Source organism: Dermochelys coriacea, chromosome 5 (genome assembly GCF_009764565.3).
Source record: "Dermochelys coriacea isolate rDerCor1 chromosome 5, rDerCor1.pri.v4, whole genome shotgun sequence".
In the NCBI taxonomy this organism is placed as follows: Eukaryota; Metazoa; Chordata; order Testudines; family Dermochelyidae; genus Dermochelys; species Dermochelys coriacea.
Genome location: NC_050072.1, coordinates 66,091,070 through 66,110,269, shown reverse-complemented (window position 1 = coordinate 66,110,269; position 19,200 = coordinate 66,091,070). Strand labels below are relative to the sequence as shown.

At 41.5% G+C, this 19,200-nt stretch overlaps 1 protein-coding gene across 3 annotated transcripts in view; it reads left to right on the top strand.

Moving 5' to 3' along the window:
• Window positions 1-19,200, top strand: part of SLCO4C1 (solute carrier organic anion transporter family member 4C1) — an 85,343-nt gene that overhangs the window by 39,644 nt on the left and 26,499 nt on the right. For all 3 annotated transcript variants that reach the window (XM_038403776.2, XM_043514903.1, XM_043514904.1), the window contains 5 exons: window positions 3,548-3,644; window positions 4,903-5,024; window positions 7,126-7,241; window positions 15,338-15,482; window positions 18,690-18,885. In XM_038403776.2, coding sequence (XP_038259704.1) covers window positions 3,548-3,644; window positions 4,903-5,024; window positions 7,126-7,241; window positions 15,338-15,482; window positions 18,690-18,885 — 676 coding nt within the window. The remainder of the gene's footprint in view (window positions 1-3,547; window positions 3,645-4,902; window positions 5,025-7,125; window positions 7,242-15,337; window positions 15,483-18,689; window positions 18,886-19,200) is intronic.

Sequence of the window (19,200 nt, the reverse complement as noted above, 5' to 3'; positions counted from 1 at the left end):
TTTCAGCCTACAGGGAAGTTGCACAGCTGGGCCAGATCACCAATGCAGCAAAATGGAAAAAATTTATACAGAATTTTAACAAAAGTCCTTTCTGCCTAATCAGTCATGAATATCTGGTTGAAAGTTAGTGTCTGTCTCTGTACTCACTCGCGCCTATGATATTCTGATATTGTGGCTATTAGGCCAAAAAAACTAAGAGTATGCTTATACTGAATAGAGGAAAAAGTGTGTTAACTCAGGTTAGCTAACTTGGGTAAAATAGCAGTGAAGACATAGTAACTTGGAGACATAAAAAACAACAGCTCAGGTTAAAGTATATAGGGATGAATTCAAGCTGATGACACAAGTTAAAAGAGTTGTCATGTCTTCACTGCTGTTTTTAATCAAGTTGACTAACATGGGTTAGCTAACCTGAGTTGAGAAAGCATCTCTTTTTACAGTATAGACATGCCTTAAGGCAAAAATCAAGAAAGCCTGCTGCTTGTTTTTCTCCTCTCTAGCTTTGCAGGGAAAGAGAGTCATCTGTATTGCTTCTCTGGGTGGAGAAAAGAGACGTCTTCAGTGAGACTAGTTACCCCCGCCTCCTCCCCCTCCAATGACTTAGCAAGATGTGTTTGAAAACATACAGTGCCATTGCTCTTGAATCAATCAGATCTAAAGGAAACAGGGAGCTGTAGTTTTTACTCTGTTTCAAATGTTTGGGATATTCCTGTTGACAGAGCTGCTAACACAGACACCTGACTTCTGGTCATGGTATTTTTAAAAAGTAAACTACTTTTTTGTTTTACTTCTATAATGCTTTTATTTCGAATTTCCAGGCTACGTGTTCTCTTAATAATTTAAGTACTCGGATTGGTATTTTTTACTTTAAAACATTTATGTTTAAGGCTAAAAATAGAAGACATGGTACCTAGCAGGGCAAGGTTCAAGTGCTTTGAAACAGAGAAGTGGCCATATAATTCAAACACTTAGCTATTTGCTGTGTAATTCTGTCACACAGTTGGGATGCAAGCTTTCTATTCCATATAACACAAATCTCTTTGTAGGCAAAATGCATGCGGTAATATAAATTTGGTATTGTGTAAAGGTAAAACTACTTTTACAGATTTGAAACTCTTGAGGAAGAAGAAAGCCTTAAATAGGTGCATGCAGTGTAGTTGTAGCTGTATCGGTCCCAGGATTTTAGAGAGACAAGGTGGATGAAGAAATATCTTTTACTGGATCAACTTCTGTTGGTGAGAGAGACAAACTTTCGAGACTCAGAGCTCTTCTTCAAGTCTGGAAAAGGTACTTTGAGCATCACAGCAAAATGCAAGGTGTAACAGATTGTTTAGCATAAACAGCTAGCACATATTGTAAGGGACAATTCAAGGTAGAATGGCCCATTAACACCTCTTTAATCATAGATCAAAAAGAGAAAGTTAGTAAGGGTAACTTAACCCTTTAACGCTTTGGGTTAAACCAGCCTTTGTACAGCGCAATAGGGAAAGCGCTGCAATCTGTCCACACTGACAGCTGACTGCGCAGTGGTGTGGCCACATTTGCGGCACTTGCAGCTGCATTGGGAGCAGTGCATTATGGGCAGCTATCCCAGCATTCAAGTGGCTGCAACATGCTTTTCAAATGGGGAGTGGGTTGGGTGGAGTGTGTTGTGTGTATGTGGGGGGAGAGTAGATTTTTGGGGTGCCGAGAGTGTCTTGCAAGTTCAGACCCCTTCCCCCCCTACCCCCCCGCCTCTCTCACTCAAAGCAAACAGTAACTGTTTGTTTTTTCTGGGACCAGATAAGCAGCCAGCTGTCTGAAACAGACCTTTGGAAGGGCAGTTCCTTATTCCTGCCGATTTCACAGCAATGAGAAGAGAGGCCACTTGATTTAAGGGGATTATAGGATGTTTCCAGAGGTCAATCAGAGCGCTGTGATGTAACTCCTCATTCACACTGACGCTGCAGCGTCTCACCCAATACGCAGCAAACGTTATCCCTCTCAGGGAGGTGGAGTACCAGCAGCGCTCTAGCCAGGGAGTCAGAGCGCTCTACATGCCTTGCCAGTGTGGATGGGGAGTGAGGTAGAGCGCTCTGGGCGTCTTTATTGCAGTGTAACGTGCAAGTGTAGCCAAGCCCTAAGTTACAGTGTGGGTCTCATTGTAGTCCTCAACCATGATGACTACATTAATGAGGCCAAAAGACTACTCTTCCATACCACCTACTGTAAAGAACTCAAAGAGGACTCCAACATCACAATTTACCCAGGAATTTAAGGATATCAACTCCTTCCCCAAACAACTCAAAGAGAAACTATACAAACTCATCTCCCACAACCCACCCCAGGGACCATCTATGTGCTTCCCAGATACACAAACAAGGGAACCCAGGCAGACCCATCATATCTGGCCACAACACTCTTACTGAAGGAATATTGGGACTCATAGAAACCATCCTCAAACTACTAGTCCCACAAGGGCCAGTCTCCTCCAGGACACAACTATCTTCCTCCACAAACTTTAATTTTAACAGCCTCCCTCAGAACCCCATCCTCGCCAGCATGGATGCCACTTCCCTTTACACCAGCATGTCTCACAATGATGGCATAGCTGCCTGGCTCAAATATTTACAAGACAATGGACAACCCTGAGATATCTACCTCAAACACATTACCAAACTCATCCATTTCATCCTCACCCCTAACAATTTTACATTCACTAACAAATATTTTACCCAAACCATGGGAATAGCCATGGGTGCAGGATGGCTCCCCAGTATGCCAACCTCTTCAAAGACCAACTTCAAGAAGAGTTTCTAGATAAGTGCACCATGAAACCAATCATGTACCTGAGATATATAAATTATACTTTTATCCTCTGGACAGACTGTTTAAAATCCCCCATAGATTTCCACCACATCTTCAACTATTACCATCCATTCAACAGACTTTCTCTAGAATACTCCCACACTAGCATCAACTTCCTGGACACCAAAATCAGCTTCAACTGTGAACCCTACTGACCATCATATACAATAATCTCACAGGTCACACACCTACCTTCATTGATCCAATAACCACCCCAAACACACAAATATATTTTTTATATACACCCAAGCACAGAATATGCTCTGAGGAGAAAGTCTGGGATATACACCTCAACACACTTAAAACCGCCTTCACCAGACAAGGACACTCCACCAGAGAAGTAGATTGCATCATAGAACAGGCCACTCAAATACCCAGATGTTGATCCAATAAAAACTATTACTTCACCCACCTTGTCTTGTAAATAGCTATAAGAGATCATGTTACATATATTAATAATATAATTAAATGTATATTTTGATTTCTAAAAATCTTGCATAAATCATTACACTGAAAGTATAAATGTGATTTTTCCTTTCCCTGCAAATGCCATGGCATCTTTTTTTACATTTTATTGTGTCTATGAACCTTTACTGTTATCTGAAACAGGCTTAATTTTTTCTTTAACCTTACATTTTAGAACTGTATGCTCTGCTGAGACATGAAATGAAAAACATTTCTTCTTTTTATTTCCCATTAGGAATTGGCTATGCCATGTCATTGCTGGGTCCTGCCCTTGGCTATGTATTGGGAGGGCAGCTGCTTAATATCTATATTGATGTCCCTCTTCAAACAAGGCAAGACAGTGTTCTGGTTTTCTTCTTTCAACAACAGAGTGCTATTTTTATTGATCCCTTATTCCTAATGGTAATCCAATAAAATATTTGGATACTTCCTATGGCTTTGTTGAGGGTTATGGATTTTGCCATGAGGAGGGAAATAGCTCAGCTCCACTCCATATAATAGCTCTTTCCTTCAGAGAACATAAGGCTGTTTTTGTGGACTTTTTTGAGAAACCCTCTGACCTGTTAGGCAACAATCTAGTCTTCCCTGAGACCTTCCAAGAAAAGAGACCTAAACTCTAATCTTTTTTGTAAGGAAAATTTACTCCTTCATAATCAGGAACATGAGTTTAGTTCCAGCTTTTGGAGATGGTGGTTACTTCTTCTTTCGTTTATCAACCTTAAAATAAACCCAAACCTGCCTTCTCAGCACATGAACATTTTCTGTCCAGAGACTTCCTTTAGTGGTACTATGAGGAGTGGGATCTTCTTTCATTTCAGGGGTTATGTTGCAGGATTTCCACAGTAACATTAGCTGTAATAAAAAAAAATCTGTATGGGATATCATTCCTCAATGATTTAGGACATAAACCACTAACTTCTTGGGATTAAGAAACAACCTTTCCCATGGGCATGTCATTGCATAATTTTCCATTACAGGGGGGATTTCTTTGAAGAATCTGTTACTGAAATGCAGTAGGATACAGGACTAGATGATCACTGAACTGATCCAATATAGCAATTCCTACAATCCTGATTTGGCTGAGTTATAGCTGCTGTTTGCTTTTGCATTTTCCTGACTTTTTGTGACTTCAGTTCTGCAACTTAAATGTGATAGGACTAGTATCTAATTCACATTTGCCTTGTGTAAAAATCCACTGATGGTAAAGATATTCAGAATAGTTCTGAGTACTATTAACACATATTTAGTGATCAGTGATGTGGTGATGACATTGCACCTTACCAAGACCTGTTTTTTCCATTGCTCCCTTATTAGTCAGTCCAGTACATTCTGGTTTAAGGGTCTCCATTTTGACTTGATTATATTTATAGTATGCTGAGTGCTTTGTTATACAAAAAAGTAAAATTGAATTTAATAGGTCCAGAAAAGAATGAGGAAAAACCCTAGTACTTGGAGGTTCTCTCCTAATGCCATGGGAGAAACTGAGTGCATAGCTTTTAAAGGCACAATAATTTGGGGCAATATTCTGTGTGACTAGTAAGATGTTTGTCATTATTAAATCTGCGTTTTCCAAATTAATATCTTTTCTAGCACAGAGATTGATTCAGATGACCCACGGTGGCTTGGGGCTTGGTGGATAGCATTTCTCTTGTGCTGTTTTGCAACATGGCTTCTGATAGTACCTTTTTCGTGTTTTCCAAAGCACTTACCAGGTAAATGTTAATTATTAATCAACCAACTATTAGAAGGGAGATTGGTCTTGTGGCTAGATCAGTGGAGTGGGAATGGGCACTCTGAGGTTCTGTTCCACTCACTTGGCTTACAGTGTGACTGTGGCAGGCCTGGCACTGCACCGCCCTTTTGTGGCAGGGGTGGGACAGAGTGTCGGAACCTTGCCATGACCAAATGCACGTGCTCGCCTCTCTGTGAGTGGCCCGATGCGGCCTCATGGCCTCCCTCCACACAATCACCCCTCGGTCAGGGTAGTGTGCCCTAACGGCTCAAGTCCATATAACTCACTCCCAGTGTTGGAGCAGTGTGGCCCAATGGCCAGAGTACATATAACTCCCCCAGCCCACCCACAGGCAGGGTACAGCTTAGCCTCCGGAGTCCATGTAACTCACCCCAAGTGTCAGGGTAGTGAGGCCAGATGGCCAGGGTCCATATAAATCTCTCCTAGCATTGGAGCAGTGCAGCCCAATGGCCAGAGTCCATACAACTCCCCCCTCACAAGTGGGGTCGTGCAGCCAGATGTCTGGAGTCCATGTAACTTGCCTCAAGTGTCAGGGAAGTGTGGCCCAATGGCCAACATCCATATAATCCCCCCTCTCAGACAGGGTAGCATGTCCTAGTGGCCAGAGTCCTTAGGATTCCCATGTGTGTTTGGAGGAGATGGTAGGGTGACCCAGGCCCACCCTCTCCACCGGGTCCCGACCCAGATCCCTGGTAGTGGCAAGTTCTCCTTGCCACCAGCTTGGTGGGGATCTGCCCAAAACACAGCAAGCCTCTGTGCAGCTCTAACACCATTTTCCTCTAAAGTTCTCCTGGGTCACTTCCTACCATAACCTCCAGGTTCTCCAATTCAGGGTGGGGGGGGGGGTCCTCTGGCCATACTCCATCTGGGCATCAAGCTTGGCTGGCCTCTGGATCCTGGAGCATAGGCTGTCCCTCCTCAGGAGCTGGAAGCAGGCCTCCTTCCCCTCTGGTGGTCAGCCCCAACTGAGCAACTCTGCAGGCTTTTATACCTGTTCTCCAGTTGGAGCATACCCAGCAGAGCCTCAGGGGCGTTGCTTTCTCTGCTAGGAAGGAAGGGTTAACTCCTGCGGTACCAGTGCAGGGCTGCTTTGCCCTGTCATAGTGACATTGAGCAAATAATTTAATTGTTCTGTGCTTTCAGTGTACCATTTGTAAAACAGGCATAATGCCTTGTAGTTAGGGTGTTAATTAAGCCTAGTGTAACAGGTAAGCAGTGAAATCCTAGAAGGCTTGTTGGGCAGGAGGAAGACAATTGACTTTGGGAGGGTTGTTGAAAGGTTTAATGGGAAATAGGACTTGGGGGAGGATTGAGGGTCTCGTTGAAATAGGCTGAGGGCAGGGGAAGTAAGAGATGTGGTGGCTAAAGTTTGTTAAAAGAAAATGTGCCTTACATTAGGCTCCCAAGTCCATAGTTAGTCCATAGTTAGGAGTTTAAATAAATGACCTGACTTTGAGTGCTGAGCACCCAACAACTCCTACTGACCCAGTCTTGCACTACAGCCTTTGATTCAGATTCAACCTCCTGCTTTGCTGTATGGGTGAGTGAGGCATGGATCCAAGTATCCTAGGACAAGCTTATAGACATTATAAAACCTTTTCTGTTACTACAGCTAGTATTACAAAGAGGATAGGCTCTTCCCAAAATATTTTTAAAAAACCATTCTGTCTGTGTGGGGAATGAGAAAAAAGGAGAGAAGGAAGAGGAGAGTTATAAGTATGGGGGCAGAAAGGTGATATAGATGGGGTAAAATGGCCAGGACAGGGTTCAATGGGTGTGAAATTTCTTTTGCTGGGCCTGATAACACCAACAACTCTCATGCTTGCTGTTGACGTTTTTGCTGTGATGCTCTCAGCAGAGCTCTACTTTCCATAGGAATGCATTATTGATCTACTTTCCACTCTGCATTGTTGCAGTGTCTAGCAAAGTCTGCATGATGTCTCCTCTTTTGGGAAATGGAACATTTGTTGTAATACTGCACTTTAATTAAAGATAAATTTGTTACAAGCACTAAGTTATGCATTATTTTTATTGTGTAAAATAAACTTATTCTTCTGTAGGAACAGCAAAAGTACAATCTGAAAAAATTTCTGAAACTCATCATGATGGAAGTGCGGCATTTGTTGAAGACAGGAATATTGGGAAAAATTTTAAAGATTTTCCAGTGGCTCTTTTGGTAAGGTAAACAATAAAGTCAATACAAGATTTTTAGCTGTTCTTTGCATGTTAGTTTACATAATTTTGAGATACTTTGACCTACTCACAAATGAGTTAACAGCTTCATAGAAATGTAGAAAACTCACTTCCTTTTACACAGAGGCTTGCATGGGAAATAATTCCAGTCTGTTTTGGGACAAGACTACAGGAATAGATACTAGATAGTGGCAAAAGTATACATGTTACATAGTGATCTTCTATTTGTACATAGAGTATAATTTTAACCACAGCCAAGTGGTGTTCAGGGCACTTCCACCTCTTCAAAATATGGAATCTTGAATGAGCTTCCAAGTCTGTCACTGAGCCATGTAATCAAAGTATCTAGTTTACTCTGGGAGAAGATTGGAATCTTCGAGTCATGTTTAGAAAACCTCACTCTGAAAACTTTCTTCCAGTCAAAATAATTTGGCGGGAAGGAGGTGCAGTCAACAGTTTAAAAGAAAATCAAACTTCAGATGTTCGCTACAACAGAGCTTGAATGAACTATGACATCCCTCTTTCTCATGGGAGATTCGGATGTCTGGTGATAAATCATGGAAAGACTTTCACAACACATACAGATAGCAAACTGCCTCTGTAGGCTTTTTTATCTAAAATGGGTTAAAAGAGCTGAAATAGTGGGGGGGTTTTCTGTCAGTAGTCAGGCTTATATGAACCATCCCTGTATATCTCTGGTTACTTCAGGAGACTAATTTTAATGTGATGTGACTTCTAAGGTTAGACTGACTATATTTTTTCAAAGCATTACTCTTCCATCATACATTGGGCATGAATCCAGGTTTGACCTTTCTGTTACAGATGTACAGCAACCTATATACTTTAAATTATGGGATCTCTCTCTAGGTACAACATATGTATTTTGGATGTACTATGCTTTGGAGTTGCCAAAAGAGAGTTTTACTGTTCACTCCTGTTACTACTGCACCATGAGGAATCTTTGCATTTAACTGACCTTTGGCTAATTCTTGATCAGATTAGAGACTCATACCTGAATCTTTTGTCCTCAAGAGTGAAGACTGCAACTAGTCTGTTTTTGGAAACATACAAATATTAATAACTTGTTCTCTGAGGATGAATGGTGTAATGAATTCACACTCTCTGATCCACTTTCAGTGCAGAGGTGTGGATACAGCTTTACAATTTTTTTAATGCTTTTCCCCTTTTGCTCAGAATAGGAACTGGTGGACTAGAGCAATGGTAGTGTGTGGTAAGAGTGATGTAACCCTTCTGCCCGTCAGAGTTGGCAGCAACAAGGGCCGGGTTCAATATCTAGGGGTTCCATTCCAATAACACAATGCAAAACCAGCTCGAGCCCCCACCTAATGACCTGGGACAAATATATACCACCTCCGCTGGGCAGCTCCAAGAGGCAATACTTCCCCTCTCGCAAGCACATAGTCTGAGTGTAGCAAAAAGCCTTTAAATAACAGAGAGAAACAATGTGGCATTATGTTGGGGAAACACCACCAACAGGATTCATAACACAACCCATAAGCAAAAACCCCACCGCAAGTAAATTGGGCCGTGTCCTTTCCCTTTGGTTCTTGAGTCCAGCAACCTAAAATCACGCAAAGTCCCAAAAATCCAACAACCCAAAAGTCTCTGTCCCTGGTCAGGGCAGCCCCAGAGTTTGAAAGTTTATCTGCAGAGTTTTGCCTCCCAGTTTAGCCCCTGGGTGGAGATGGGGAGGGGAGGTTTAAGGGGCACCTTATGTGTCCAAAGCTGATTACCCCACCTCTACATGGGGCTCCGCTGTGCCAGCCGCCCCCATGAGCTGCTCCAGGCATCCGACAAACTGCTCTGCTTGCCGTCCTGCAAACTGCAATGCTCTGCTCCCCATCCCACAAACTGCTCTGCTCCACCAGCTGTTCTGCTCTGTTCGCCGTCCCGCAAACTGCTCCGCCATATATCTTCAGGCTCCCCCACTACTTAACACAACACTCAGTGATTTCAGCTCATAGTAAGTTTAGCTCTTTTGTGATTTCCGCTTGTAGTAGGGGAGCCTCAGTGCTGATGCACCATTAGCCCAAAGTGAATTCAGCTCAGCAACCTGTAACTAGACTCCTAATGGAATCAAAATTAGTTCTGATATTCCACAATGGAGAGAAGAGGAATTGCAATTAGCATGTAAGGCCCTCAACAGGGGATCCGTGCCACCAAGTATTAATGCCTCTCTCTATTCACTGGGTTTTGGAAGCTATGACCCTTGCCTAGCGAGTACTGCTTAGTTGATGGTGAGTCCCTCCATCATAACAAAACGCCGAGTACAGTTCCACTGTTCTTGATTCACATAATCAGCATAATAACAGTTAATTCCTGCCTAATAACACAGAAACTGGGGCTCCTAGAGCAGCCAAAATGACCATCTATGCAAATGAGATCAGCCCCTGAAGTTCTTTTCCACAACCCACCGTGACTCACCACCAGATGTCAGGGTAGAGTTCATCTTGACTCTGTTTACAGTGAGATTTAAATAATCTTGTAAAATATAATGTTATCTGAGTTCTCACTGCCCTTGAGCCAAGCATAATCCCAAATGTGTAATTCTTTTGCAGATTAGACAACAATATTAGACATGTAATAAATCATTAGACAACAACATCAGATATGTAATTTCTCCTTCCTGAGACTAATACCTATGTTTTACAATCTCATTCTTGATTGAAATGCAGCCTGGGAGAGGAAACATGTTAATGAGTTCCAAGAAGTTAAATAAGAAATGGAACTAGTTAGACACCTTTTCTTCTATAATTCAAAAATGAATTTTTAAAGACAATATCATAGAGCATCTCTCAATAGTGCATTATTTGACGAGATGGTGAGTTTTTTAAAAAATACCATAGAAAATGCTGTTGTCTAGTTGCCTTTAGTGATGTGTTTTCTTTAACAAAAAAGGTATGCCTTAGAAGGTCTATCATTTCACTTAAAAAGTTCATTTAATAAATTAATTTAGTGAAAGAACTTGAGTTGTTCTTTGGGTTACTGCACATGTGGATCCCACTAATTGTGTCCATTGTGCCCAGCACAGCGGTTTGGAATGTTGACTCTAGCAGTATCTAGTAGGGATTGCGCATGCTTATGCTTCTGCCACATGTTCCCCCTGCTTCTCCGCCATTTGAGGTCATAAAGGGCACAGTGACCCCAATCGCCACTCAGTTCCTTTGAACTGCCATAGGCAGTGAGTGTTAGTTTGTAGGAACCTTGTTACTTAGTAATTAAACTGATCGTTGATGATTCTTTTTTTTTTTGATAAATAGGAGTTAGTGTTTTGGTTACTATTTCATTTAGCTTGTAGGCAGTAGATTAAAAATAGAGAGAGAAGAGCACAGTTTATATCAGAACATATATTTCTGGGTTTCAAGCCATATCCCTCCTCTAGGGGGATTTTTCTTCTGACTAACAGCCATAACATTACTGCCTGGGTGAGGAATATATCATTGCTAAGTGAGCGATTTAAAAGTCCTTCAAGAAGCACAAACCAAAGAAGAAGCATCCTGGACTGACACTTTTTCCTATAGAAAGGTCCATGAGGGCTATGTTGGACTCAGGCCACAGACCTGATAACAGAGGCTTCTTTTTTCATAACTCATTCTTACAGCACTCCTTTGACCAGAGATGTGACATCTGATTCAGGAGCAGTTAAGAAGACAAAAGGAACTCAGAAAAATCCACCAAAGCAGTCAAGGATCCTTGCTGCCTGAGGACTGAGTGGCTCTGACTTTATGCAGAGTTGTTGTAGCTTTGTTGGTCCCAGGATATTAGAGAGACAGGGTGGGTGAGGTAATACCTTTTACTGGTGAGTTACCTTCTGTTGAATTACCTTCTGAATTACCTTCTGTTGGTGAATGACACCTGAAAGCTTGTGGTTCTGACTCTGTTCTTTTCCTGGTACTGCGCCCTGTCTCTGGGACCAGGACTCGGGAGTGCAGAGGAGCTCTTCTGAGGAGCCTTTGCAGCCAGTGAGAGAAAAAAGCAGGACCTGGGCAGGTGGTGCCGCACTATAACAGAAGGCCAGTTCAGACACCGTCTCTGTCTTCGGCAAGGAGATCTTTAGGGAAGAAGTTCATCTACCTTATTTATTTTTAGAACCAGCTTTAGAAAAGCTGTTCCTCTCAGTACTGGAGCGCTCAGGATGGTCTTCATCAGTGACTCCTTTGTTGGTACCAATGGCTTTTATCAAAGCCTGCACTGACAGTTTCAACCACAGGACAAGGTTCAAAGCAGAGAGAGGTAACTACAGCATCCTCAGTGATGGGAACTTTTACAATTAAATTTGAGCTCCAAAAGGTTCTTTTGTGCCTTCACCAGACATCAGCATCACTCCAGAATCTGAGTCATCTTTCCTGAAACTTTCCCCACTTTTGGTGCCAGACAGATTCCTTCCATGAAAAGATGTGAGGATACTTGTAATGCAAATTTCTTTGAACCAACATACAAATACAATTAAGGATATGAGTCCCATGCAGGTCCTTCAATCTTTTGTTGTGCCTTTGGTGTTAGAAACTTTTTCATCCAAAGACTTTGACTCCCCTTCAGACTGATAGTTCTCCACAAAAAAACCCTCAAATCCTATTGATGGAAAGAAAATAATCTAAGGAGGCATATGGGGAAGGACCTCTTAATAGGTCTGAGGATGCTAATTCTCACAATGCTCTTTGGTTTCCTCCATATTGGCCAAATGTCCCTTTCCCAAATGGTCTGCAACTGTGGTCTTATTGGCCTTCATGGATCACAGTTTTCATGAAATGTTGTCCCACAATATACGAGATCTATACATAAGTTACCTGTGGCAAATTCTCATGGTTTTATCATTCTCACAAATTGTAAGTAATCATGAAATATTTGCTCATCAAGAGAGTCTTCCCAATTTATCACTTGGTCTTTCTCCCTTGCTTGATTAAACTATTTCATGATACGCAATTTTCAGCTGATGATTTAAACCCTGTCAGGAATTATTGAAGCATATTGCAAAAACACCAAAAGTTTCTTTGGAGACCATTCAGGAGAAAGTGTATAAATGGTTTGATATCCTACAACCAACATCCCAAAGCAGGATTGAACTACCTATTAATTAAGGGATGTTGCAGCCATCAAAAGATCTTTGGGCTACCCCTGCTGTGAGGCAAACCTGCAGCCAAACCAGGGCTGCTCGCTCAGCTCCCCCTCCAACAGACCTGAGGTGAGTAACCACTCAGGTATGCAGGAACAATTCAGTTTCACTGACTTACCCTTCCAACAGAGCCTGCAGTGACTTAGCCCTCAGGCATGAGGCAGCAAACTTTCCCTAAGCTGAGATGGGGTCAGATGACCCCTAAGCTCAGGTATATCCCCAACCCTACTAGAGCTGCAGATCAATCTATGCAATAGCACTACCTGGCCAGGAATCCTCCTGCTGCCTTACACTGTATCAGACTCTCGAGATTCCCAGCCTGCTCTTGATCCTGTTCCTGCCCCAGCCTTGCCTGAACCCTGTTCCAGTCTAGTCCATGCCCTACTCTGACCTTGCTGAAGAACTGTTACTGACTCTCTTTAGCCTTGCCTCTGCTTTCTGACCTTCCCTGGAGCTTGACTTTGACCTGGACCTTGGCTTCAACCCTCCTTGTATCTGGACCGTGTGTACAGAAGTGACTTGGTTTGTCCCTGGATTCTGACTATCCAGCTTTGATCCCTAGCTTACACCTCAACTCCAGCTATAGTACTGATTCTGGCTTGTCTACAGACTCTGATGTTTGTTCTGACATTGGCCTGTCCCCAGATCTTGATTCCAGTGCTACCCTTGGCCCAGTCTGGACGTTACCTCTGGCTTCGACCTCTGCCCCAAATATTAGGCCTGACTAGATCTCAGGAATCTCAGTTAATACATTCAATGTGCCAAATTCCATATGCTAACTTTTGTTTCTTGTTGTTCCTGCTGTAGATCCCATGGATCGATTCATTACCCTCAACTTACAGGATTTTTAGTTTGATGTATCAATATACCCCCCCACGTACATTTTCTGGCTATGGAGAGTCATTACCAATTGAGAGTGTTGGAATTTTATTGGCACAGAGGATATTCACAAAGTATCTATCAGTAGTACCAGCCCATCTACTCAGCCAAGGATTCTACATTTACCCTTACATAGATGTGCAAGGGAATTCATGAACACAAGCGTAGTCGCAGCAAAGAAAATGATTCATTTAGTTTCATCCCTGGGTTTGAGGATCAATTTTAAAAAGTCAACTCTGATTCCATCTCAATCTACAGAGTTCGTCAGAGTTCTTCTGGACTCAGTAGCAGCAAGAACATTCCTCCATCAGAGAGATTCCAAAAAATAAAAACAAATATTATTTCTGTACTGACCTCAGAAGACTTAGCTTTACACATTAGTGTCAGAGAACTGAAAGCTGCCAGAGTGGCGTGCCAAGTATTTCTATTGCAGATCAGGGGAAACAGTCTATTAGTCCTTACACACAACATGGCAGCAGTGTTATAACTCAGCAAGCAGGGGTAGCCCACTCTTCTTCACTCTGTCAGGAGGCAACGTTGAGAGCTCTGTATTGCCAGCTCAATAGATCTAGAAGCATCTTATCGGCTGGGTGTACAAAACAACCTAGCAGACCCTCTGAGCTGATTGTTTATGAGACACCATGTGTGGTCTGTTCAACCAGATGTGGCCAGATACATCTTCCAGTTATGGCAGTTTCCCCAAGTAGACATGTTTATAAAAAAGTCCAACAAACTGTCAGCAATTCTGCTATCTATGGGGTCACAGCCCGGGTTCTGTGACAATTGCCTTTTTAATGGCTGTGGTCAGGCAGACTCATGTACAGTTTGTCACCAATCCTGCTCATTCACAGGTTATTACTAAAGATGAGAAAGGACTAGGCCAGAATCATACTTATAGCCCCAGCATAGTCCTGTCAACACTGATTCTCCACTCTTCACTCTATTGTCAAGACTATGAATTCCCCATTTGAACTGTTGGCTACCTGCTCTCTACTACATCTGTCAATGAAGGTGGCATTTTTGGTGGCCATTACCTTGGCCATAGATTAGGGGACCTGCATGCCTTAATGCTGGGGCCTCCATATACAACCTTTTTTAAGGAAAAGATTTACCTGCGTCTTCATCCAAAGTTCGTCCTAAAGGTGGTTTAATCTTACCATATAAACCACCCAATTTATTTGCCCATATTCCATCTGAAGCTTCATATAAGCAGGGAGGAAGAACATTTGCATACCTTGGATGTCAGAAGAACTCTACTGTTCTACCTCGACAGACCCAGGCACTTCTGTAAATACTCCCAGCTGTTCATAGCAGTGGCAGACAAAATAGGAGGACAATCAGTTTCCAGCCAGAGAATTTCTTCCTGGATGGCATCCTCTATATGCCAGAGTTCTCTTGCTAACAAAATAAAACCACCCACAATTGGGGTGGTAGCTTTGTTGGTGGGAGAATGTCTCTCACCAACAAAACGCTGTCCACACTGATGCTTTTTGTCGTGAAAACGTTTGTCAGTTAGGTGTGTTTGTTTTTTCACACCCTGACCGACAAAAGTTTTAATAACAAAAGTGCAGTGTAGACATAGCCTATCTCCTTGCTTCTCCCTAATCACTCATTAACTTTTGGCCCCAAACTTCCTCCCTCCCCCCACAAGAGAATATAGTTAGAAATAAGAGGTTGCAAAATAAAGGTGAAACTTTGCTTCCTCTTGTTATTTAGCTCTCCTGACAATATGATCTCTTTCTTTGGGAGGCTTTAGTACAGTCTAATAGATGGAAAACATATCGCTCAAACATCTAAAACTAGAATGGACAATACATGTGCACTGGAGAAAAATAAACCTTTGAGACTAATTTCTGATAGATCTATTTCAGTTGTGGAAGAGTAGAAAATCATATTCAGAATTTCAGGGCTTGTAATACTTTGATTTAAAAGTCTTGGATATTAGCACACATTTAAAATGTTATTTTTAAACACACTGTAGTTTCTATTTGTATTAAATAAATTCAGTAATAGTAAAATTATAGTGAAGTAATGTACAGAATACTAAATAAGCTTTTCCCTCTTAGATACTGCTGAAGAATCCTGTGTTGATGTGTTTAATAGTAGCTGCTTCTACAGAAGCTTTAGTTGCCACTGGCTTTGCCACATTTCTGCCAAAATTTATAGAAAATCAGTTTGGACAGTCATCCAGTTATTCAGCAACACTAGGAGGTAAAGGGCGTTTCAATTTTTTAAACTCTTTAAATAAAAATATCTTGTGCTATATATATATTGTACTGCCTATGTTAATTAGCTGGTAGAGGAGAGAAATTAATTTGGGATTGATATGTACTTGCAATTATAGAGTTTCTGTAACCTTTAATACATAAATATTTTTAGCAAAAATTGGTCTTTTTATTACAAAATGCCAACTTCAGAGCAGCAGTGGACTCTTTTTCCCACACCGTTCCACTCAGTGGCCTTGCCTACACTAGGAAAACTATCACCTGTAATTCACTAGTGGTGCAACTCTGCCAGAAGAAGCTGTAGCATCAACCGAACTCCAGGCATTTTTATCACTCATTGTAGGGATAGACAGTGTTGTAATAATTTGTCCTACAAATTTACCCGAATTGTGAGCTCAACTGTAAAAAATGAGTGTAAATTCATAAATGTCACAATAACTTGTAACAACAAATGTTGATAGGAAATGGTGCAAAACAGAGACAGACTGAATTAGTCAAAACAAAACGGGTTGCTGATCCTCAAGTACTGTATTAAGATCACGCTTGATGAACAAGGAAAATGTGGAACCAGAAATCAGCGAATCAAAACTGGTATGTTGGAAATTAACCGGTGTCCAAAATGGGGGAATTGTTAACTACCACTCCATTTCTGGCTCCTTCAAGGAAGACTTGGGAAGAAAAATTGGCCGCTGGCCTGAGCTTCACCAGCATAGTTGCCACCCCCACCATCTCCAGTGACCCTAGACCATCTTCATTCTAATGCTGAATGATGTCCTAAGCGGATCAGGCTGGAGGGAGGGAGTCAGATGACACTGCTACTTCCACCAGCTGTGGCTGAATTCTAAATACCACCTGGGATGTGAGACTTTGTCTGTCCCACCTCTCCACAATGTATTTTTTTCCTTCTCTACCTTATTTCTTCTCTTTCCAATCTCTCTCCTTTTTACTTCTGTCTAATTAGAATCTGGCTTAGCTGGCCAAGACTGCATATTTGGCAACACTGCTGCAAGCCTGTGACCAAAAAGAGGCAGCTAAAAGCAATAACCTAACAGCTGGTACAAGTTTGACAGGTCTTAAAGTAGCTCATAAGACTGTGTGCCTTGCCTGTGTTTTTCCAGCTGTGAGGTTGCAAGTGAAAGGCAATCAGATTTTCTGTCTTTATTATTCTGTTCTCTCCCTTTTTGTGTGTTTCTTATTTTATCATCTAGGAACTGGGACCAGACTTTAACAACATGAGCAAGAACAACAGTTCCAGCCCATCTCAATTAACTGCATCTCTTTTCTCTAAAAAGGGCAGTTATTACTATCTTTAATACCATCTAAGTCACTGTCAGAAAAGGTTTTTTTTCTTTCTAAAGGCCTCAGTTGGCACGTGACCAGGATTTATCACCAAATTTGATCAACTGGTTAGATCATTAGCTTCCCTGGCCTGTGCCGGGTACTGACGGGGAGTGCGATGTGAACGCTGATCCATGCCCCTCCATACTAAGTAGGCTGAAGTCTCCATATACAAAACCCTGAACCTTGTTTAAAACTTATGTTGAACAGTGACTGGGTTATATTAACACTTTTGATTCTTTGGCCCCATATATTCTATCTCAATTAATTCTACAGACAATATATTAATGTCTTGAGTCCTGTTGACATGACAGTTTCCACCTTTGCTACCTCTGGTGAATACTGTTTATGGTTTTCTTAGGATAGACTCAACTAAAGCGTTAATCCATAGGAAATTAGATAATAGTCTGAATGTCACTTGAAGTCTGTTTAACTTCAAAGTTATTTTAGGGTAGAGGGGAAGAAAAGGCAATTGGGAATTTTGTTTGCAATGACTACCACTTTGTTCCCCCTCCAACTGCCCTTGACCCCTGGCCTGGCTGCTCCCTGACTCCTGTTATTGGCTCTCTCCTTCCATGGGACTCTCATCTTCTGTGCTCACAGCAGTTGTGGGATGTAGAATTTTTTTGTGATAGAAAAGAGAAGTGGAATAGGTGTTGGGCTTATTTTATGCCACCACAATGATCTGTGTTAAATATGGTCTTTAATACAGTATGTTTATTAATGGCCTAGAAAAGGGAGTAAACAGCATCTTAATGAAATGATGATATCAAAGTGGGAGGACTGAAACAATATAGAAGAATTTGGGTATACAGATTAGAAAGGGATGGAAAATAACAATGAATGAACATGTTGAGAAAAATACAAGTTAAAATACCATGCAATAAATTAATTCAAATCAGATATTCAATTGCATGGAGCAATCTGAAAAGCAGTGTGGTTGAAAAAGACCATTAGGCTTCTGGTGTGCTGAGTCCACTGCCTAATTGTTAAGATTTTATGGGCATTATGGAAAAGCAGTTTTAAGAAGGTTAATAAGAGAGTTTTGCAGGTGTCGATGGGAAGCTCTTATAAAACATGAGGGGCAGAATGGGAGAAAGTACAAAGGTGCTTGTTTGAAAATTTGGGCTGAGCAAAGGGGAATTGGACCCTCTTGGTTATCAGTTATCTACCCCACACCACAATTACTACCCTTGGAACCTTTCAATCTATTGCTTCTTTGACGACAGTGAAGGAATTCCCTGCAGGAGTTATTTCAGTTGTTGCTGTGATTCCACTTATCCCAATTTAGCTATGACTGCTGCAGGTACTTACTTCTACTGCTTCTTAGCCTTCCTGGAAGGTCTCATCCTTTTATTTCGGTTTATTTTTAACCCCAGAAATCTTCAGAAAATGAGGTAGGGAGATTGTCTGACAACGGGTTTGGTGGACCAAAAAAGCCCAATATCTGCACATCATTGGAACTCATTATGGAAAATCTTGTGCTTAAAGTAGCAGTAGACTGTATGGAGGAAGGTTCCCAGCTGACTGAAGGGTGCACTAAAAAGGTTGAGACTTTGAGTGTGTGAGAGAGTGCTATATTAATCTAATGTGTCTACCACACAATCTAAGATTGGGCCATGCCTTTGGCAATAAGAAGTTTGAAACAACAGCTAAATAATGTGAAGTCACAGATGCATGCATCTAAATCTAAAGAGAATCATTTACGTTATTTTTAGAGAACTGTTATAAAAGTTCATTCATGCCTTTTGAAATTCCAGTAATATAGTTTGAAAATGACAAAAAATCAGGATACACCCTAAATTTTGATTGTCTTGCATTTTTGTGTAATTGCTGGTGTCTCATTTTCCTCTAGGGCTTGTATTAATTCCAGGAGCAGCACTAGGCCAAATCATAAGTGGCATCTTGGTTTCCAAGTACAAACTGGATTGCAAAAACATAATCAAGCTCATATTAGGCACTTGCTCAGTGGCTCTAATATTAAACACAGTGTTTGTGTTTTCTAAATGTGGGAATGAACCATTTGCAGGTGTCTCTGAAACATATAACAGGTAAATATATTTTAATGTACTCTTAGGCTTGGTAACAATGTTCAGAGTGAGTAAACTGTTTTACAGTGCATACATACACTTTTCAAATTGTCTTGTTTAATTTTCTTTAATGTATGAAAAACATACTTCGAGAAAGTTGAGAATCCTCTCCATAGTTACGTCCTGCTAGCAGTAGATGAAATCAGGAAAAATTCAAAGTTCTTGTGATGTTATATGTCCTGTAAAACACAGTCTGTCAGGCTGACTATGCTCAGCTATTATTTCTCTGCCTCTTGCAGATGTGAGCAGCTGATGTGATGGCTTAGGTTAGATGCC